Here is a 22,920-nt window from a genome sequence, read left to right on the forward strand (position 1 = left end):
CCCAACTCTTACTCTCTACTCTGTGCCCCATCACTCACCACCCCAGCTCTTACTCTCTGCTCTGTGCCCCATCACTCACCACCCCTGCTCTTACTCTCTGCTCTGTGCCCCATCACTCACCACCCCAGCTCTTACTCTCTACTCTGTGCCCCATCACTCACCACCCCAACTCTTACTCTCTACTCTGTGCCCCATCACTCACCACCCCAGCTCTTACTCTCTGCTCTGTGCCCCATCACTCACCACCCCAGCTCTTACTCTCTACTCTGTGCCCCATCACTCACCACCCCAACTCTTACTCTCTACTCTGTGCCCCATCACTCACCACCCCAGCTCTTACTCTCTGCTCTGTGCCCCATCACTCACCACCCCAGCTCTTACTCTCTGCTCTGTGCCCCATCACTCACCACCCCAGCTCTTACTCTCTGCTCCGTGCCCCATCACTCACCACCCCAGCTCTTATTCTCTGCTCTGTGCCCCATCACTCACCACCCCAGCTCTTACTCTCTGCCCCATCACTCACCACCCCAGCTCTTACTCTCTGCCCCATCACTCACCACCCCTGCTCTTACTCTCTGCTCTGTGCCCCATCACTCACCACCCCAGCTCTTACTCTCTGCTCTGTGCCCCATCACTCACCACCCCAACTCTTACTCTCTACTCTGTGCCCCATCACTCACCACCCCAGCTCTTACTCTCTGCTCTGTGCCCCATCACTCACCACCCCAGCTCTTACTCTCTGCTCTGTGCCCCATCACCATCACTCACCACCCCAGCTCTTACTCTCTGCTCTGTGCCCCATCACTCACCACCCCAGCTCTTACTCTCTGCTCTGTGCCCCATCACTCACCACCCCAGCTCTTACTCTCTGCTCTGTGCCCCATCACTCACCACCCCAGCTCTTACTCTCTACTCTGTGCCCCATCACTCACCACCCCAACTCTTACTCTCTACTCTGTGCCCCATCACTCACCACCCCAGCTCTTACTCTCTGCTCCGTGCCCCATCACTCACCACCCCAGCTCTTACTCTCTGCTCCGTGCCCCATCACTCACCACCCCAGCTCTTACTCTCTGCTCTGTGCCCCATCACTCACCACCCCAGCTCTTACTCTCTGCTCTGTGCCCCATCACTCACCACCCCAGCTCTTACTCTCTACTCTGTGCCCCATCACTCACCACCCCAACTCTTACTCTCTACTCTGTGCCCCATCACTCACCACCCCAGCTCTTACTCTCTGCTCCGTGCCCCATCACTCACCACCCCAGCTCTTACTCTCTGCTCCGTGCCCCATCACTCACCACCCCAGCTCTTACTCTCTGCTCTGTGCCCCATCACTCACCACCCCAGCTCTTACTCTCTGCTCTGTGCCCCATCACTCACCACCCCAACTCTTACTCTCTACTCTGTGCCCCATCACTCACCACCCCAGCTCTTACTCTCTGCTCTGTGCCCCATCACTCACCACCCCAGCTCTTACTCTCTGCTCTGTGCCCCATCACTCACCACCCCAGCTCTTACTCTCTGCTCTGTGCCCCATCACTCACCACCCCAGCTCTTACTCTCTGCTCCGTGCCCCATCACTCACCACCCCAGCTCTTATTCTCTGCTCTGTGCCCCATCACTCACCACCCCAGCTCTTACTCTCTGCCCCATCACTCACCACCCCTGCTCTTACTCTCTGCTCTGTGCCCCATCACTCACCACCCCAGCTCTTACTCTCTGCTCTGTGCCCCATCACCATCACTCACCACTCCAGCTCTTACTCTCTACTCTGTGCCCCATCACTCACCACCCCAGCTCTTACTCTCTACTCTGTGCCCCATCACTCACCACCCCAGCTCTTACTCTCTGCTCTGTGCCCCATCACTCACCACCCCAGCTCTTACTCTCTGCTCTGTGCCCCATCACCATCACTCACCACCCCAGCTCTTACTCTCTGCTCTGTGCCCCATCACTCACCACCCCAGCTCTTACTCTCTGCTCTGTGCCCCATCACTCACCACCCAGCTCTTACTCTCTACTCTGTGCCCCATCACTCACCACCCCAACTCTTACTCTCTACTCTGTGCCCCATCACTCACCACCCCAGCTGTTACTCTCTGCTCCGTGCCCCATCACCATCACTCACCACCCCAGCTCTTACTCTCTGCTCTGTGCCCCATCACCATCACTCACCACCCCAGCTCTTACTCTCTGCTCTGTGCCCCATCACCATCACTCACCACCCCAGCTCTTACTCTCTGCTCTGTGCCCCATCACCATCACTCACCACTCCAGCTCTTACTCTCTACTCTGTGCCCCATCACTCACCACCCCAACTCTTACTCTCTACTCTGTGCCCCATCACTCACCACCCCAGCTCTTACTCTCTGCTCCGTGCCCCATCACTCACCACCCCAGCTCTTACTCTCTGCTCTGTGCCCCATCACTCACCACCCCAGCTCTTACTCTCTGCTCTGTGCCCCATCACTCACCACCCCAGCTCTTACTCTCTGCTCTGTGCCCCATCACTCACCACCCCAGCTCTTACTCTCTGCCCCATCACTCACCACCCCAGCTCTTACTCTCTGCCCCATCACTCACCACCCCAGCTCTTACTCTCTACTCTGTGCCCCATCACTCACCACCCCAGCTCTTACTCTCTGCTCCGTGCCCCATCACCATCACTCACCACCCCAGCTCTTACTCTCTGCTCTGTGCCCCATCACCATCACTCACCACCCCAGCTCTTACTCTCTGCTCTGTGCCCCATCACCATCACTCACCACCCCAGCTCTTACTCTCTGCTCCGTGCCCCATCACCATCACTCACCACCCCAGCTCTTACTCTCTGCTCTGTGCCCTATCACTCACCACCCCAGCTCTTACTCTCTGCTCCGTGCCCCATCACCATCACTCACCACCCCAGCTCTTACTCTCTGCTCTGTGCCCCATCACTCACCACCCCAGCTCTTACTCTCTGCTCCGTGCCCCATCACCATCACTCACCACCCCAGCTCTTACTCTCTGCTCTGTGCCCCATCACCATCACTCACCACCCCAGCTCTTACTCTCTGCTCTGTGCCCCATCACCATCACTCACCACCCCAGCTCTTACTCTCTGCTCTGTGCCCCATCACCATCACTCACCACCCCAGCTCTTACTCTCTGCTCTGTGCCCCATCACTCACCACCCCAGCTCTTACTCTGCTCTGTGCCCCATCACTCACCACCCCAGCTCTTACTCTCTGCTCCGTGCCCCATCCCCATCACTCACCACCCCAGCTCTTACTCTCTGCTCCGTGCCCCATCACCATCACTCACCACCCCAGCTCTTACTCTCTGCTCCGTGCCCCATCTATACTGATGGCTCTTTGGTTCTCGTCAACTCAAATAACAAAATATTATTATTGCTAAAATTACTGGTGATGTGTGGCCCCTTTGAAGGCTAGAGGACCACACAAAGCCTTTGGGATGTATTATTTCCCCATCACTCGCTTAGAGATACAAATAAAACATGTAAGAACTTTTAGGGTTTCAGGTCCTGTAGGGGAGTAAGCATTGAATACGTTAAATGATGGATTTAACAATAAAGTAGTTAAAAACTAATAAAAAGTAAACCTTGGTTATTCAGTGGGAATATACCCAGCAATGGAAGGAGGATGCACTATGAGCACCCGAAAAAATGAACCCCCTTGGAATCATCCGCCAGATGGCAATAAAAGACCTAGGAGTAAATTTACTAAAGAGTGTGGTTTCAAAGCGGCTGATAGTGATAAAACGGTAATAGGAACAAATACTAAATCGGGCTCTTAGCATTGATCACAGCTGCCGTTACTTCCATCGCTCAAATCTTCTGATCATTGGCCGCTTTGATAACCCAACGGTTAGTAAATCTAACCCATAATTTATAACCTTCAACTAATAAAACATAATCAAAGTACCAACTCTGGGCAACTTGTACTGGCACCAGGTAATCACCTTATCCAATGAGAGGCCAAGAACTGAATACATGTTTGGGGGCTCTAGACAAGTGTTATCCCTGAAATCGATCACATTGATCGGATCATTATTGGACAAGAAAGGGCATATCGCTCTCTGCATGATAATACTGCAGTAGCACAGGTAGAATAGTGCATTAATGCAGCATTCTGTGTAGTCACCACTAGGGGTCACCCTTGTATAACGTTTGTGTCCCACATGTAATCGTTCAATGCTGAAAATGTCTGTAATTCTATTGTGTGATTGCAGCAATAAAAATGATTTCCGACATGCTTTGTAGTCTGTATATTGTATTTCTTCACACTGTTACGTAATTTCCAATGTCGGGTTTGTGAAAACTGCACATGTGTCTGCTACAGGTGTTTAGGATCTGATTCTCATTTGGAAGTAAAGCAGAAAAAGCAAATAACTGCACTTGTGCAAAACCATGCTGCACTGCAGGTGGGGCCGATGTAACATGTGCAGAGAGAGTTAGATTTGGGTGGGGTGTGTCCAAACAGATCTAAATTGCAGTGTAAAAATATAGCTGTCTAACATGTGTGAGCTACAGTACATGCAAAAGCAGGCAGTATTAACTCTGCACAGAAACAATATTAATGTATTTGCCACCCTCGCATGGCAACATGGTTTGTGCCCGATACAAAATTACTTGCTCTTTCTGCTTTACTTACAAATCTGCTTTACTTGCAAATCTGATTCAGGCCTAGTCCACAATTTTTATTCCATGTAGGTCAGGCATGTCCAAACTGTGGCCCTCCAGCTGTTGAGAAACTACACATCCCAGCATGCCCTGACACAGCTTTAGCATTTTCTGACAGCAAAACTCTGTCAGGGCATGCTGGGATATGTAGTTTCACAACTGCTGGAGGGCCGCAGTTGGGACATGCCTGATTTAGGCTATTTCTGTACATTTTTTCAGGACATTAAAATAACTTTTCCGACTCATACCCGGCTCAGTGAATAGAGTCATTGACGTAAAGCAATTTACACTTCTTACTCAACAGCGTTAAAATACATGATTTTGTAATTAGCAACGTAAGTGAGACGGGAGGGGGAGTCGTTAACGAGGTCTCCATGTAAATTAAAAATAGAACAATGGACCCATTCTCCCGGCCGCTGTGGCGCAGTCTCCTCGTCATGACTGGCAGGTACCATTGTTACTGTGCGGCTGCCTCAGTGCCTTCCATTGATTTAATCTGAGCTGGGCGGTCAGATGCGTGCAGTGAGCTTGTGTGCTGACTATACCAAGTGTAACCAATAATCATACATGTAAATGTCTTCGGAGTGCTTGTGAGAACGGATCGCACACATGACATCCGTGTAACCAGGATCTGTGCTGCAATGCTTTCCACGTGGCTGCAGAAACTGATCGCTTATCACAGTCTGGAGTTATGTTGTTGTATGTATTGTATGCAGCCTAGAAGCTGTGACAGAGTTCTTAAATGACCCATGAAATCACCCTCCTAATAGCAGAAACACACTCTGTGGTTGGAGCCCCACGTTCTGCAGCAGCCCCTTACTGCAGCCTTACAGTGGATTTGAGCTGTGGTACTGTAGCTCTAAGTGATCGTTCTTCCTGCACAGGCATCCGCCTGGGCTAATGTCTCCTTGTCTGTCTTTGCAGCAGTATAGCATTCACTCACCTTCTCTAGCATGCTGCTCTCTGATAACACACTCTAACCTGTCTCTTGCCTTTCTTGCTAACACTTGCTGTGTCCCTGCAGTCAGACGGACGGACTCTTCACGTAAGTCTGTATGTCTGTAGCCGTGCTGTCTCTGTGTGCCTGTCTGTGCTGTAGCCATGTTGTCTCTGTGTGTCTGCCTGTGCTGTAGCCATGTTGTCTCTGTGTGCCTGCCTGCCCTGTAGACGTGTTGTCTCTGTGTGCCTGCCTGCCCTGTAGCCGTGTTGTCTCTGTGTGCCTGTCTGTGCTATAGCCGTGCTGTCTCTGTGTGCCTGCCTGCCCTGTAGCCGTGTTGTCTCTGTGTGCCTGCCTGCCCTGTAGACGTGTTGTCTCTGTGTGCCTGCCTGCCCTGTAGCCGTGTTGTCTCTGTGTGCCTGCCTGCCTGCGCTGTAGCCATTTTGTATCTGTATGTCTGCCTGAACTGTAGCCGCGTTGTCTCTGTGTCTGCCTGCCCTGTAGCCATGCTGTCTCTTTGTGTCTGCCTGTGCTGTCTCTGTGTGTCTGTCTGTGCTGTAGCCACGCTGTCTGTGTGTCTGTGCTGTCTCTGTGTCTGCCTGCCCTGTAGCCGTGCTGTCTCTGTGAGTCTGCCTGTGCTGTAGCCATGTTGTCTCTGTGTGTCTGCCTGCCCTGTAGCCGTGCTGCCTGTGCTGTAGCCATGTTGTCTCTCTGTGTCTGCCTGCCCTGTAGCCGTGCTGTCTCTGTGAGTCTGCCTGTGTTGTAGCCATGTTGTCTCTGTGTGTCTGCCTGTGCGGTCTCTGTGTGTCTGCCTGTGTTGTAGCCATGTTGTCTCTGTGTGTCTGCCTGTTATGTCTCTGTGTGTCTGCCTGTGCTGTAGCCATGTTCTCTGTGTCTGCCTGTTCTGTCTCTGTGTGTCTGCCTGTGCTGTAGCCATGTTGTCTCTGTGTGTCTGCCTGCCCTGTAGCCGTGCTGTCTGTGTCTGCCTGTGCTGTAGCCATGTTGTCTCTGTGTGTCTGCCTGTGCTGTCTGTGTGTCTGCCTGTGCTGTAGCCATGTTGTCTCTGTGTGTCTGCCTGCCCTGTAGCCATGTTGTCTCTGTGTGTCTGCCTGCCCTGTAGCCATGTTGTCTCTGTGTGTCTGCCTGTGCTGTCTCTGTGTGTCTGCCTGCCCTGTAGCCATGTTGTCTCTGTGTGTCTGCCTGCCCTGTAGCCATGTTGCCTCTGTGTGTCTGCCTGTGCTGTCTCTGTGTATCTGCCTGTGGTGTAGCCATGTTGTGTCTGTGTATCTGTCTGTACTGTAGCCATGTTGTCTCTGTGTTTATGTGACTTTGTGTGTACCTTCCTCTCCGAATTACTAAGATCTGCTGTCTCCCCTCTGACTTATCCTGTTACTTTCAGTTTTATCCATTGTCATCTCTTTCTGACGCCATATTTACCCTCTTTTGTGAACCATTCTTTGTCAAGTGCAGGAATGCTATGCATATTTGTTTTATATTCACCCCACATTGATCACTTGTCTCTTGTGCATTGGCTGCTCCCTGTCAGTCCCTTGTGTCCAGTCAGCCCTATGACTGTCGCTATACTATGGCTGAACCCTGTCATGTTAGCAGGGAGGGTGGCAGCACTTCCCAAAAGTGTAGATGTGTGTTATTCAGACTCTGGGTCTGTAGCTGTAGTTGGGACTAAAGTCTCCACTTGCCCTGTTAGCCAGAGGCCTGGTTCTGGGGGAGATGGCTCAAACCTTGGAGACAGATAAGTACCAACCAATCAACTTCTGCCATTTTTCAGATACAGCCTGTAGCTGATTGGTTGGTACTTTATCTCTCACTAAGATTTGATACGTCTCCCCCTGTCTTGCAAACTAGAAGTCGAATTGGGGGTTAGGAATCCCCCTGTCCTAGTAGGCCCAACTTCCCCTATCGGCCCTGCTCATCCCTAGGCACTTTGGCATAGATTGTCCGCATGCCCTTAGACATCAGTCCAGTGCACAAAATGGCTGCCACTTGCTACTGTACACATGCACACCAGTGATTTTAGCTCTGGAATATACAAGCTATATAGTTGTGACAATGGGGATGGCCATTAAATACTGCCAACCTGTTCACTAGGAGCTGCTTGTCAGTGTATCGTCTAGGCAACAAAATGGCTGCTTCCACCGTGCAGGAAATGGGCGCTCATTAGTAAACCCTCTAGTTATTGCACCTCAGGCATCAAAGCTTGTGATTTAATATTTATATGCTTTAGCTAGGTTTATTTTCTCTCCTGCAGATATAGGAAACTCATTAACGAGCAGCTATACTATACGATCCTGCGTATAGGCGCTTCGTGTCCGTATATGTGATTTATTTGCCTCTGTCTCGGGCCTGAGCTACAGCATTACTGTAACAGCATGACCACAGGGGATGTAAACACTTGTAGGCCCAATGCTCTCTCCTGTTTAATTGGATGATTTGATTCCCGACTGTAACCTGAATCCAATGTAAATGTGTCTGAAGCAGGTTTACAGAGCGGTGTCACGCACACCGAGAAATCATTGTGCAATTCCCACCTGCTGTACCACTGCAGAGGCTGTCGGCCCTCATCCCTCTAAGTGCCCATAATCCAGTAGTGATTGACTCATAGATCTACATGCATTAATTATCATTTCACCTACGGCCTGAGAAACCCGTGCTGCCCGGTGTCTCGGAGCACAGGGCTAAGATCTCCTGTCCTAATGTCATTACTCTCTGCTATAATGCAGTATATGCTACTTGTAATTCCTCTGCTGCAGTATCAGATGCCTCACAGGGAAACCAGCGGTATCGAGCTGCATATTATGCTCTGAATCCTGCAGCTAGAAAACTCATATGGTTTATATACTGTATAACGCATTATATACACCTTTCCAGAAAACGTATATTAGTGGTCATTCCGAGTTCGCTCGCTAGCAGTTTTTAGCAGCCGTGCAAACGCTATGCCGCCGCCCACTGGGAGTGTATTTTAGCTTAGCAGAGGTGCGAACGAAAGGATCGCAGAGCGGCTACAAATATTTTTTTGTGCAGTTTCTGAGTAGCTCTAAACCTACTCAGCGCTTGCGATCACTTCAGACTGTTTGGTTCCTGTTTTGACGTCACAAACACGCCCTACGTTCGCCCAGCCACGCCTGCGTTTTTCCGAACACTCCCTGAAAACGGTCAGTTGACACCCAGAAATGCCCACTTCATGTCAATCACTCTGCGGCCAGCAGTGCGACTGAAAAACTTTGCAAGACCCTGTGTGAAACTACCTTGTTCGTTGTAATAGTACGTCGCGCGTGCGCATTGCGCTGCATACGCATGCGCGGAAGTGCAGTTTTTTTGCCTCATTGCTGCACAGCGAACGAATGCAGCTAGCGATCAACTCGGAATGACCACCATAATACGGGTGTATGAGACACTGAAAACCGGCCCGCCTCAAGCCCATGGCGCAAATGTTGTTGGCCGGTGCATTCTCTCATGGGGGGCAGATTTATCAAGGCTTTGAGAGAGATAAACGACCATCCAATCAGCTCCTAACTGTCATGTTTGAAGCACAGCCTGTTATATATATATATATGGCTACGAGCTGATTGGTTGGTATTTCTCTAACGTCCTAAGTGGATGCTGGGGACTCCGTAAGGACCATGGGGATTAGCGGCTCCGCAGGAGACTGGGCACAACTATAAAGAAAGCTTTTAGACTACTGGTGTGCACTGGCTCCTCCCACTAAGACCCTCCTCCAGACCTCAGTTAGATTCTCGTGCCCGGCTGAGCTGGATGCACACTAGGGGCTCTCCTGAGCACCTAGAAAGAAAGTATATTTAGGTTTTTCATTTTCAGTGAGATCTGCTGGCAACAGACTCACTGCAGCGAGGGACTAAGGGGAGAAGAAGCGAACCTACCTAACAGGTGGTAGTTTGGGCTTCTTAGGCTACTGGACACCATTATCTCCAGAGGGATCGACCGCAGGACCCGACCTTGGTGTTCGTTCCCGGAGCCGCGCCGCCGTCCCCCTTACAGAGCCAGAAGCACGAAGCAGGTCCGTAAAATCGGCGGCAGAAGACTTCGGTCTTCACCAAGGTAGCGCACAGCACTGCAGCTGTGCGCCATTGCTCCTCATGTACACCTCCCACTTCGGTCACTGATGGGTGCAGGGCGCTGGGGGGGGGGGGGGGGCGCCCTGAGGGCAATAAATAACACCTTGGCTGGCAAAATATACATCATTCATAGTCCTAGAGGCTATATAGATGTAAAATTACCCCTGCCAGTATTACAGAAAAAGCGGGAGAAAGTCAGCCGAAAAGGGGGCGGGGCTTCTCCCTCAGCACACTGGCGCCATTTTTCCCTCACAGTTCCGCTGGAAGGAAGCTCCCTCGCTCTCCCCTGCAGTCTGAATACTACAGAAGGGTAAAAAGAGAGGGGGGGGCACTAAATTTAGGCGCAGTATAAATATTATATAAAAAAGCAGCTATAGGGAAAACACTCATTGATAGTGGGATCCCAGTGTTATATAGCGCTCTGGTGTGTGCTCGTATACTCTCTTTGTCTCCCCAAAGGGCTTTGTGGGGGCCTGTCCTCTGTCAGAGCATTCCCTGTGTGTTTGCGGTGTGTCGGTACGGCTGTGTCGACATGTTTGATGAGGAGGCTTATGTGGAGGCGGAGCAGATGCCTGTAAATGTGATGTCACCCCCTGCGGGGTCGACACCTGAGTGGATGGTGCTGTGGAAGGAAGTACGTGATAGTGTCGACTCCTTACATAAAAGGTTCGACGACATACCAAATGTGGGACAGCCGGCTTCTCCGCCTGTGCCTGCCCAGGCGTCTCAAAAACCATCAGGGGCTCTGAAACGCACGCTACCTCAGATGGTTGACACAGATGTCGACACGGATACTGACTCCAGTGTCGACGACGATGAGACTAATGTAACTTCCAGTAGGGCCACACGTTACATGATTGAGGCAATTAAAAATGTGTTGCACATTTCTGATATTACCCCCGGTACCACAAAAAAGGGTATAATGTTTGGAGAGAAAAAACTACCAGTAGCTTTTCCTCCATCTGAAGAATTAAATGAAGTGTGTGAAGAAGCGTGGGCTTCCCCTGATAAAAAGCTGGTAATTTCTAAGAGGTTACTAATGGCGTACCCTTTCCCGCCAGAGGATAGGTCACGCTGGGAAATATCCCCTAGGGTGGATAAAGCGCTCACACGCTTGTCATAGAAGGTGGCACTACCGTCTCCGGATACGGCCGCCCTGAAGGAATCTGCTGATAGAAAACAGGAGGCTATCCTGAAATCTATATATACACACACAGGTGTTATACTGAGACCGGCTATAGCTTCAGCCTGGATGTGCAGTGCTGCTGCTGCGTGGTCAGATTCCCTGTCAGAAAATATAGATACCCTAGACAGGGACACTATTTTGCTAAACGTAGAGCATATAAAAGACGCACTTTTATACATGAGGGATGCACAGAGGGATATTTGCCGGCTGGCATCCAAAATTAGTGCAATGTCCATTTCTGCCAGGAGAGGGTTATGGACTCGGCAGTGGACAGGTGATGCAGATTCCAAACGACACATGGAAGTTCTGCCTTATAAGGGTGAGGAATTGTTCGGGGATGGTCTCTCGGACCTCGTTTCCACAGCAACAGCTGGGAAGTCTACATTTTTACCCCATGTTCCCTCACAACCAAAGAAAGCACCGTATTATCAGGTACAGTCCTTTCGGCCCAATAGGGGCAAGCGGGTTAAAGGCGCGTCCTTTCTGCCCAGAGGCAGAGGTAGAGGGAAAAAGCTGCAGCATACAGCCAGTTCCCAGGAGCAAAAGTCCTCCCCCGCTTCCTCTAAGTCCACAGCATGACGCTGGGGCTCCACAGGCGGAGCCAGGTGCGGTGGGGGCCCGTCTCAAACATTTCAGCAATCAGTGGGCTCGCTCACGGGTGGATCCCTGGATCCTTCAAGTAGTATCTCAGGGGTACAAACTGGAATTCGAGACGTCTCCCCCCCGCCGTTTCCTCAAATCTGCCTTGCCAACCACTCCCTCAGGCAGGGAGGCAGTGTTACAGGCAATTCAAAAGCTGTATTCACAACAAGTGATAGTAAAGGTGCCCCTACTTCAACAAGGAAGGGGTTACTATTCCACAATGTTTGTGGTACCGAAACCGGACGGTTCGGTGAGACCCATTTTAAATTTGAAATCCTTGAACACATATATAAAAAAATTCAAGTTCAAGATGGAATCGCTCAGGGCGGTTATTGCAAGCCTGGACGAGGGAGATTACATGGTATCGCTGGACATCAAGGATGCTTACCTACATGTCCCCATTTACCATCCTCACCAGGAGTACCTCAGGTTTGTGGTACAAGATTGTCATTGCCAATTCCAGACGTTGCCGTTCGGTCTCTCCACGGCACTGAGGGTCTTTACCAAAGTAATGGCGGAAATGATGATACTCCTTCGAAGGAAGGGAGTTTTAATTATCCCGTACTTGGACAATCTCCTGATAAAGGCGAGGTCCAGAGAGCAGTTGTTGGTAGGGGTAGCACTATCTCGGGAAGTGCTACAACAGCACGGCTGGATTCTAAACATTCCAAAGTCACAGCTGGTCCCTACGACACGCCTGCAGTTCCTAGGGATAGTTCTGGACACAGAACAGAGAAAAGTGTTTCTCCCGGAGGAAAAGGCCAAGGAGCTGGCATCTCTAGTCAGAGGCCTCCTAAAACCAAAACAGGTGTCGGTGCATCATTGCACGCGGATCCTGGGAAAAATGGTAGCTTCCTACGAAGCGATTCCATTCGGCAGGTTTCATGCAAGAACTTTTCAGTGGGACCTGTTGGACAAGTGGTCCGGATCGCATCTTCAGATGCATCGTCTGATAACCCTGTCTCCGAGGACAAGGGTGTCTCTGCTGTGGTGGCTGCAGAGTGCTCATCTTCAGGAGGGCCGCAGATTCGGCATACAGGACTGGGTCCTGGTGACCACGGATGCCAGCCTTCGAGGCTGGGTAGCAGTCACACAGGGAAGAAACTTCCAAGGACTATGGTCAAGTCAGGAGACTTCCCTGCACATAAATATTCTGGAACTAAGGGACATTTACAATGCCCTAAGTCAGGCAAAACCCCTGCTTCAAAACCAGCCGATACTGATCCAGTCAGACAACATCACGGCGGTCGCCCATGTAAATCGACAGGGCGGCACGAGAAGCAGGATGGCGATGGCAGAAGCCACAAGGATTCTCCGATGGGCGGAAAATCACGTGTTAGCACTGTCAGCAGTGTTCATTCCGGGAGTGGACAACTGGGAAGCAGACTTCCTCAGCAGGCACGACCTCCACCCGGGAGAGTGGGGACTTCATCCAGAAGTCTTTCAAATGATTGTAAACCAGTGGGAAAAACCACAGGTGGACATGATGGCGTTCCGCCTAAACAAAAAGCTAGAAAACTATTGCGCCAGGTCGAGAGACCCGCAGGCGATAGCTGTGGACGCTCTGGTAACACCGTGGGTGTACCGATCGGTTTATGTGTTCCCTCCTCTTCCTCTCATACCAAAGGTACTGAGGATAATAAGGAGAAGAGGAGTAAGAACTATACTCATTGTTCCGGATTGGCCAAGAAGAGCGTGGTATCCGGAACTTCAAGAAATGATGTCAGAGGACCCATGGCCTCTTCCGCTCAGACAGGACCTGCTGCAGCAGGGGCCCTGTCTGTTCCAAGACTTACCGCGGCTGCGTTTGACGGCATGGCGGTTGAACACCGGATCCTGAAGGAAAAGGGCATTCCGGAGAAAAGTCATTCCTACGCTGATAAAAGCTAGGAAAGAAGTAACTGCAAACCATTATCACCGCATATGGCGAAAATATGTTGCGTGGTGTGAGGCCAGGAAGGCTCCAACGGAAGAATTTCAGCTGGGCCGATTCCTGCACTTCCTACAGTCAGGCCTTAAATTGGGTTCCATTAAGGTCCAGATTTCGGCTCTATCGATTTTCTTCCAGAGAGAATTGGCTTCACTACCTGAAGTTCAGACTTTTGTTAAGGGAGTGCTGCATATTCAGCCCCCTTTTGTGCCTCCAGTGGCACCTTGGGATCTCAACGTGGTGTTGGATTTCCTAAAGTCACATTGGTTTGAGCCACTGAAAACCGTGGATTTGAAATATCTCACGTGGAAAGTGGTCATGTTGTTGGCCTTGGCTTCAGCCAGGCGTGTATCAGAATTGGCGGCTTTGTCATGTAAAAGCCCTTATCTGATTTTCCATATGGATAGGGCAGAATTGAGGACTCGTCCCCAGTTTCTCCCCAAAGTGGTATCAGCTTTTCATCTGAACCAACCTATCGTGGTGCCTGCGGCTACAAATGACTTGGAGGCTTCCAAGTTGTTGGATGTAGTCAGGGCCCTGAAAATCTATGTTTCCAGGACAGCTGGAGTCAGGAAGACTGACTCGCTCTATATCCTGTATGCGCCCAACAAGTTGGGTGTACCTGCTTCTAAGCAGACTATTGCTCGCTGGATCTGTAGTACGATTCAGCTTGCACATTCTGCGGCTGGACTGCCGCATCCTAAATCAGTGAAAGCCCATTCCACGAGGAAAGTGGGCTCTTCTTGGGCGGCTGCCCGAGGGGTCTCGGCTCTTCAACTTTGCCGAGCTGCAACTTGGTCAGGGGCAAACACGTTTGCAAAATTCTACAAATTTGATACCCTGGCTGAGGAGGACCTTGAGTTCTCTCATTCGGTGCTGCAGAGTCATCCGCACTCTCCCGCCCGTTTGGGAGCTTTGGTATAATCCCCATGGTCCTTACGGAGTCCCCAGCATCCACTTAGGACGTTAGAGAAAATAAGAATTTACTCACCGGTAATTCTATTTCTCATAGTCCGTAGTGGATGCTGGGCGCCCGTCCCAAGTGCGGATTGTCTGCAATACTTGTATATAGTTATTACTTAACTAAAGGGTTATTGTTGAGCTATCTGTTGAGAGGCTCAGTTGTTATCATGCTGTTAACGGGGTATTGTATCACGAGTTATACGGTGTGATTGGTGTGGCTGGTATGAGTCTTACCCAGGATTCAAGATCCTTTCTAATTGTGTCAGCTCTTCCGGGCACAGTATCCTAACTGAGGTCTGGAGGAAGGTCTTAGTGGGAGGAGCCAGTGCACACCAGTAGTCTAAAAGCTTTCTTTATAGTTGTGCCCAGTCTCCTGCGGAGCCGCTAATCCCCATGGTCCTTACGGAGTCCCCAGCATCCACTACGGACTATGAGAAATAGAATTACCGGTGAGTAAATTCTTATTTTTTTCTGTCACCAAGCTTTGGTAAATCTCCCCCACTGCGTGTCTTCAAGGCCAGAACCAAGTATTTAATATTATGAAAATAAAATACTACAGTAGTTTTTTTGGTTTTGTTTCCTTGCCATATTAATGGTGCATTAATTAATGCTTGAGGCGGGCTGCTTTTAAGTGCCTCAGCCTGTATAATCTATTATTTAGCACATGGAAGCAATCTGCTCCAACTCTTACCTCAGTCTAAGATGATGGGGTGTGCTAAGCCCGGCAGCCATTTTGCCTGGGTGCTAGTTGTTGGGATCAGCTAGCTATAGCAAGGAACAGGGAATTATTGTCAGGAAACAAATCTTTACCTCCAAGTGGTTGAAAATAACAAAGGGGGTATTTATCAAAAATCACATTTCAATTGCGATCTGGGTGCAGTGTTAGCGATCACGATTGAATTCCAGGATGCGATTTTACTGGCGCCATGTATTAAGCAGCACTCACATGGACAGGTGCGAACTCCGGGATACATTTGGGGGATACTAAATTTTTCCATTAACCCCCGAAAACAGGTGTTTTGTGGGATTTAGTTGCAATTGTTTATTGACAAATGGGCCCCCTACGAGTGAAAAGAATTTAAAACAGGTCAGAACTGGTTTATGTTTATAGGGGACTGGTTTGTGTAAAAGCCCCCCTAATAGCTTGTGGCGGGATTCCTGAAATGTTAATTCCCTTAGTTTTGCTTATAGTACAAATCTAAAAATGGCGGCGTTAGAGCCAGATTAATACTTCCTGGGGCTCAAGGCAACATACTGATTTAGCCCCCCCCCCTGAACACATAATATCTGTTTACAGTAATCGGAGGCCCCTCATTTTCACTGGTACCTAGACAAGAGCCTTGGCGCCTAATTCAGGCCTGATCACTCCTCTGTGAATTAGTATAGTATCCTGCTAACACAGTTTTAGTATTGGTTTTAAAGTGGACAAAAAGTCAAAACAACATATATATTCATATGTCATAGAGGTGGGTGAACTGGACATGTTGTACAGTATTACCCCTAAAATGATTCGGTTACTCACTGCACACTACTATATTCCTTTAATCATCCATTCCATAACTTTAATCACTGACTTGGATCAATTGATGACAGATCACCCTGTCATTTTTGCTATGATAACCCTGCATAGTAATGAGGAAGGATTATCTCATGTTAAAGCGTTGTTACCCTGTTTACTGATCCGTTTTATTGGAAGATTCTCCCCTGTAGACGCAATGAATTATCATGGCCATTTAAAAGGGTAACTGTAAGAACACAAATACCCATCACTTGCATTTGCATCCTATTTATGAAGAGAGAATAAATGCTTCTCACAGTACATGGAGATTTAACCTGAAGTATTATAGCAGTCCCTGCCACAGCGGAGCTTACAATCTAAATTCTCTAATATACAAGCACACACACCAGTGTTAATTTGTCAGACGCCAAATAACCTACCAGTGTGCTTTCGAATGGGGGGAGGAAACTTGTGCAAGTATGAGGAGAACATACAAACACCACACAGATAGACCATGTCTGGGAATTGAACGCATGGCCTTGGTGCTCGGAGGCAGTAATGCTAATCGCTGTGCCACCGTACTTTTATTAACGCTTTCAGTGGCCGAGTTAGGTGCAAAGACGGCACGTCTAGTCACCATGCAGCGGTCCGCCATGTTACTGATTTGGATGAGTCTTCAGGCAGCTGTAATAATAAATACAGATGCGAGACACTGTAACATGCTGTCTTTGAGAGAGCATTATAGTGGAGGCGAGATGTGTGATATGAAATACAGGACTGTGCGTTGTAGTGCCAGCGATGCATGGTGCCGGGGGAATACATTATCATGCAGGAAGGGGCAGGGAGAGTGAGAGAGTGGGGATAGGTAAGTGTACATATAAAATACAAGTCTATTATGCAGGAAGATTTCTATGTGCTTGGAAAACCCATTTAAATTAGTTGTGCAATTTCAGCCTCACCACAGTGGGTGCTATTACAGAATGTGGAGCGTCTATTCCTTATATACTCAGAACAAATCCAGTTGTATGAAAATGGAAATACCTCGCTGTGTGTTTGTGTATCTGTATATATACTGTATCCAATTACCTGCATTAGTGCCGCAGGCATGAAAGACGAGTGCTTTTTGCATTTTTTTTTAAAATCGTTGTACCCAATTAGGTCTTGTGAAAAACACCTTTTTTTCACGCAAAAATGCATAGGTCCCGCGAAAAAGCCGTGGGTCTAGGGGGGCATTAATTGCGGATTATGCTCAGACATGCAAAGCATAGTAAGTGATAAGTGCTGGCAAATTGGATAGCCCATGGGGAACCAATTAGTTGCAGTAAATCAATGCGGCCAATTGGATACCCCCCTATATGTATGTATGTGTGTGTGCGTATATATGTATATATATATATATATATATATATATATAAAATATATCTATAATTGAAATTATAATTTGCTATGGCTTGTGACCACCGCACAATATTTACAAGTATTATTTATATGGCGCCACAAGGGGTCCCCAGCGCCTTGCAAAATACAGAAACAGAATAACAGTGTGAGCAAAACCAGGAATCAGTGACTTACAGCACGAAACGTTGCCGGCGGACATGGTGTATAAACATTGCTGCGTCAGCAGTCTGAATACCCAAATAAGCATCAGGGCGGCAGAACCCAAGGCTAGGCGCCGTTGCAGGTAGAGGGGGAGGAGGTGATGGTGTAATGGGGGAAGGAAAAGCACGGGTGCAGAGGACCCTGCTCGTGAGAGCTTACAGTCTGAAGAGGATGGATAGGCAGACGGGGGTGACACAGGGGAGAGACAGTGAGCCAGGAGTATATGAGAGCTGAATCAGCGTTGAACAAGAGCAAGGGACTATGGTCAGAGAATGTCTACACATGTCAGTAGGCTCTATTTTTTTTTTGTTAATAAGCCTACAGTATGCCAATGTTCTTTCATCGTGCAGTGTTCTTGCTGACATTATTGAAATGTTAACATAGGGCCTAATTCAGACCTGATTGCAAAAGCAAAATCTTTCTCTAATGGGCAAAACCATGTGCACTGCAAGGGGGGGGGGGGGGGGGGGGGGCAGATGTAACATGTGCAGAGAGAGTTAGATTTGGGTGGGTTATATTGTTTCTGTACAGGGTAAATACTGGCTGCTTTATTTTTAAACTGCAATTTAGATTTCAGTTTGAACACACCCCACCCAAGTCTAACTCTCTCTGCACATGTTACATCTGCCCCCCCTGCACTGCACATGGTTTTGCCCATTAGAGAAAAAGTGTGCTGTTGCGATTAGGTTTGAGTTAGGCCCATAGTCTTTTTACTGTTCACCGTAACGCTGACCCTTATGGTAACCCTAAGCCTATGACAATGTTGACATTTTTGCAGGTGTCAACATTAATGATGTCAACATTTTAACCATATCGACATCATCAGTGTCCAAAATTGTGGACACAGCCATTCTGACTGCACAGTTTTTTCTGTTTCACAGGGTTTTAATTTAAAAATGCCCCATGTTGCTGCTTCTGCTTCCTGTGCAGCGGACTTTGGGCCTAATTCAGACCTGATCGCAGCAGCAACATTTCCTCTAATTGGCAAAACCATGGGGGGTAATTCCAAGTTGATCGCAGCAGGACATTTCTTAGCAGTTGGGCAAAACCATGGCCCTCATTCCGAGTTGTTCGCTCGTTGCCGAATTTTGCTATATTGCGATTAGTCGCTTACTGCGCATGCGCAATGTTCGCAGAGCGCATGCGCTTAGTTATTTTACTCAAAAGTTAGGTATTTTACTCACGGCATTACAAGGATTTTTCTTCGTTCAGGTGATCGGAGTGTGATTGACAGGAAGTGGGTGTTTCTGGGCGGAAACTGGCCGTTTTCTGGGCGTGTGCGGAAAAACGCTGCCATTTCAGGGAAAAACGCGGGAGTGGCTGGAGAAACGGGGGAGTTTCTGGGCGAACGCTGGGTGTGTTTGTGACGTCAAACCAGGAACGAAACTGACTTAACTGATCGCAGTGGCAGAGTAAGTCCCGAGCTACTCAGAAACTGCTAAGAAATTTCTGTTCGCAATTTTGCGAATCTTTCGTTCGCAATTCTGCTATGCTAAGATACACTCCCAGAGGGCGGCGGCTTAGCGTGTGCAATGCTGCTAAAAGCAGCTAGTGAGCGAACAACTCGGAATGAGGGCCCATGTGCACTGCAGGGGGGGGCAGATATAACATGTGCAGAGAGAGAGAGATTTGGGTGGGGTGAGTTCAATCTGCAATCTAAATTGCAGTGCAAAAATAAAGCAGGCAGTATTTACCCTGCACAGAAACAATATAACCCACCCAAATCTAACTCTCTCTGCACATGTTACATCTGCCCCTGCAGTGGATATAGTTTTACCCATTAGAGAAAGATTTTGCTGCTGCAATCAGGTCTGAATTAGGTCCTTTGTACAGTGCACCGCGTTGCTGCTTCCTGTGCAGCGGACTTTGGCCCTCATTTCGAGTTGTTCGCTCGCTAGCTGCTTTTAGCAGCTTTGCACACGCTAAGCCGCCGCCCTCTGGGAGTGTATCTTAGCATAGCAGAATTGCGAACGAAAGATTCGCATAATTGCGAATAGAAATTTCTTAGCAGTTTCTGAGTAGCTCGAGACTTACTCCTACATTGCGATCAGTTCAGTCAGTTTCGTACCTGGTTTGACGTCACAAACACACCCAGCGTTCGCCCAGGCACTCCCCCGTTTCTCCAGCCACTCCGCGTTTTTCCCAGAAACGGCAGCGTTTTTCCGCACACACCCATAAAACGGACAGTTTCCGCCCAGAAACACCCACTTCCTGTCAATCACACTCCGATCACCAGAACGAAGAAATTTCTTCGTTAAGCCGTGAGTAAAATACCTAACTTTTTGGCAAATTTACTTGGCGCAGACGCACTGCGAACATTGCGCATGCGCAGTTTGCGACAAATCGCTCCGTTGTGAAAACCACTAACGAGCAAACAACTCGGAATGAGGGCCTTTGTACAGAGCACTAGGGATGGTCAGTGCAGATGGTTTCCCTCCATCGATGGCAAGGCATAATCAGACATAGTTCCACCTCCTGCCACACGCAAAGCCAGTCAGTGAAAGAAAAGGGATGACCATCGGTTGTGGAAACCATTGATGGTCATTCACTGCATAGTTGGCAGCTATCGATGGTTACTTGCCTTATCATCATCAATGATAACCATTGATGGGAACCACACCGATGATTATCCCTACACTGCATTCCTGCTTCCTGTGCAGTGGACCTTGCAGAAACACACATTAGCACACAGCAGCATGCAGTGAGCAACTTCTGAATAATACCCAGAAATCAACTGACATTATTATTGATGTTGGTTTATATAGTGCCAGTGTACTCCGTAGGTCTTCCCAGTTAGGGACAAGCATAGTAATAAAATCTACATGATATGTAAGGAGACGCAAAACGAAAACATTTTACAGTCATCTACAAGTTCCAAAGTTGTCTCCGTTAAACAGAAAAAGCGCACTTTGGGCCTGTTGGTCGGCGGCAGCGCAGGACGCATTCTGCTCATGTGTAGAACAGGTCCTGCGTCATCGCACGCAGAGTCCCCAAGCCGCGGCCTGATTCACAGGCTGCTCGCATTTGTGGTCGAGAGAAGGCTGAGCTGGACAGTGTCCCCGAAAAATGGGGGTGTACGGCCCCCGCCCAGGCCTCACATTTAGAAGCTCTTTTTGGTTCCTTCAACGTTTTGACCATATGTTGTGGAAGTGCCAGTGTGACATGCATGCTGGGTGCTGTAGTCCTACAGCAGCTAGGGAAGCCCAGCTAGCCCGTCTCTTGCGTATTTGTGCCTCCGTGTTACGTGTCGCTAACTCTGTCCACTTCTCGCTGTGTATAGAGATTGTGAAAGATTCTGTAAAAATCCTTTTGACCTAAATACAACTTGAATGAAGGAGAACGGGGGGGGGGGGGGGGGGCTGGTGCATGGGGAGCATAAATAAATACAGGTCCCCCCGCTCCTCTGCCATCTATTTATTCTTCACACCGCTCCCCAATTCTGCATCCCTTCTGTCTCCGTTCCCCTCCTGCGCCTCTGCCCTCTGCTGTGTGATACCGAAATGTGTGCCTCCACCTCCCGTGCTGTGGCCTCGTACCTCCCTCCATCTCTCTGTCTGCCTTCCCATCCTGTATCCGAGCTGCTAACTCTAATGCAGATTTCCGAAACATTTACTGACATCTAGCAGTTGTTACTGACACAGTATTTCATTGTGGAGAAGATTGTGTGAGCGTGGCTCTGCATTATTGGGAAGAGAAAGGGTCTAGTCTACAGTAAGACGTTCTCATCTGTATTGCGGATCTGTTGTTTGGCGCCGTTCTAGAGTGATGCAACGAGGACAGACTTTCCCTGAGCCGTGGTCCCATCTGATTGATAGATGTCAGTAAATTGAACACTGTGTGTGCGCTCAGCCCTGTATGCTTGCTCTGTCTGTAAAGTCCCCATTGTCTCCGTTACTGTCTTCCCACCCCCCTTTGGGTGTCTCTTTCAGTGTCTGTCCTGGGCAATCTTTTGTCTTTTATGTCTGACATTAATCTCAGCAGGTCTCACTGCAGTTACCGTATATGGGCCATCCTCTGCCATCACTGTCTTCCTAGGGCCTTTAGCTGTTTATGTCTGTCCCTATTACTGTCGCTCCATCCATCTGCTCTGACCCGTGTCTTCTTCCCGCACCCCCTCCTGTCATCCTCTGCCCCTGTCCTGTACCCCTGTGCATCTGCCCCGTACTCCTGTGTCTGCCCCGTACCCCTGTGCATCTGCCCCGCACTCCTGTGTATCTACTCTGTACCACTGTGCATCTGCCCGCACTCCTGTGTCTCTGCTCTGTACCACTGTGCATCTGCCCCGCACTCCTGTGTATCTACTCTGTACCACTGTGCATCTGCTCTGTACCACTGTGCATCTGCCCCGTACTCCTGTGTCTCTGCTCTGTACCACTGTGCATCTGCCCCGTACTCCTGTGTCTCTGCTCTGTACCACTGTGCATCTGCCCCGTACCCCTGTGCATCTGCCCCGCACTCCTGTGTCTCTGCTCTGTACCCCTGTGTATCTACTCTGTACCACTGTGCATCTGCCTCGTACTCCTGTGTCTCTGCTCTGTACCCCTGTGCATCTGCCCCGTACTCCTGTGTCTCTGCTCTGTACCACTGTGCATCTGCCCCGTACCCCTGTACATCTGCCCCGTACTCCTGTGTCTCTGCTCTGTACCACCGTGCACCTGCCCCGTAATCCTGTGTCTCTGCTCTGTACCACTGTGCATCTGCCCCGTACTCCTGTGTCTCTGCTCTGTACCACTGTGCATCTGCCCCGTACTCCTGTGTCTCTGCTCTGTACCACTGTGCATCTGCCCCGTACTCCTGTGTCTCTGCTCTGTACCACTGTGCATCTGCCCCGTACTCCTGTGTCTCTGCTCTGTACCCCTGTGCATCTGCCCCGTACTCCTGTGTCTCTGCTCTGTACCACTGTGCATCTGCCCCGTACTCCTGTGTCTCTGCTCTGTACCACTGTGCATCTGCCCCGTACTCCTGTGTCTCTGCTCTGTACCACTGTGCATCTGCCCCGTACTCCTGTGTCTCTGCTCTGTACCACTGTGCATCTGCCCCGTACTCCTGTGTCTCTGCTCTGTACCACTGTGCATCTGCCCCGTACTCCTGTGTCTCTGCTCTGTACCACTGTGCATCTGCCCCGTACTCCTGTGTCTCTGCTCTGTACCACTGTGCATCTGCCCCGTACTCCTGTGTCTCTGCTCTGTACCACTGTGCATCTGCCCCGTACTCCTGTGTCTCTGCTCTGTACCCCTGTGCATTTGCCTCGTACTCCTGTGTCTCTGCTCTGTACCACCGTGCATCTGCCCCGTACTCCTGTGTCTCTGCTCTGTACCCCTGTGCATCTGCCCCGTACTCCTGTGTCTCTGCTCTGTACCCCTGTGCATCTGCCCCGTATTCCTGTG

At 49.5% G+C, this 22,920-nt stretch overlaps 1 protein-coding gene across 3 annotated transcripts in view; it reads left to right on the forward strand.

Annotated features, from left to right (window-relative positions):
- Window positions 1-22,920, forward strand: part of GABBR1 (gamma-aminobutyric acid type B receptor subunit 1) — a 236,394-nt gene that overhangs the window by 126,706 nt on the left and 86,768 nt on the right. For all 3 annotated transcript variants that reach the window (XM_063938299.1, XM_063938300.1, XM_063938301.1), the window contains one exon: window positions 5,709-5,729. In XM_063938299.1, coding sequence (XP_063794369.1) covers window positions 5,709-5,729 — 21 coding nt within the window. The remainder of the gene's footprint in view (window positions 1-5,708; window positions 5,730-22,920) is intronic.

The sequence above is a fragment of the Pseudophryne corroboree genome, chromosome 8 (assembly GCF_028390025.1).
Source record: "Pseudophryne corroboree isolate aPseCor3 chromosome 8, aPseCor3.hap2, whole genome shotgun sequence".
Lineage (NCBI taxonomy): Eukaryota > Metazoa > Chordata > Amphibia > Anura > Myobatrachidae > Pseudophryne > Pseudophryne corroboree.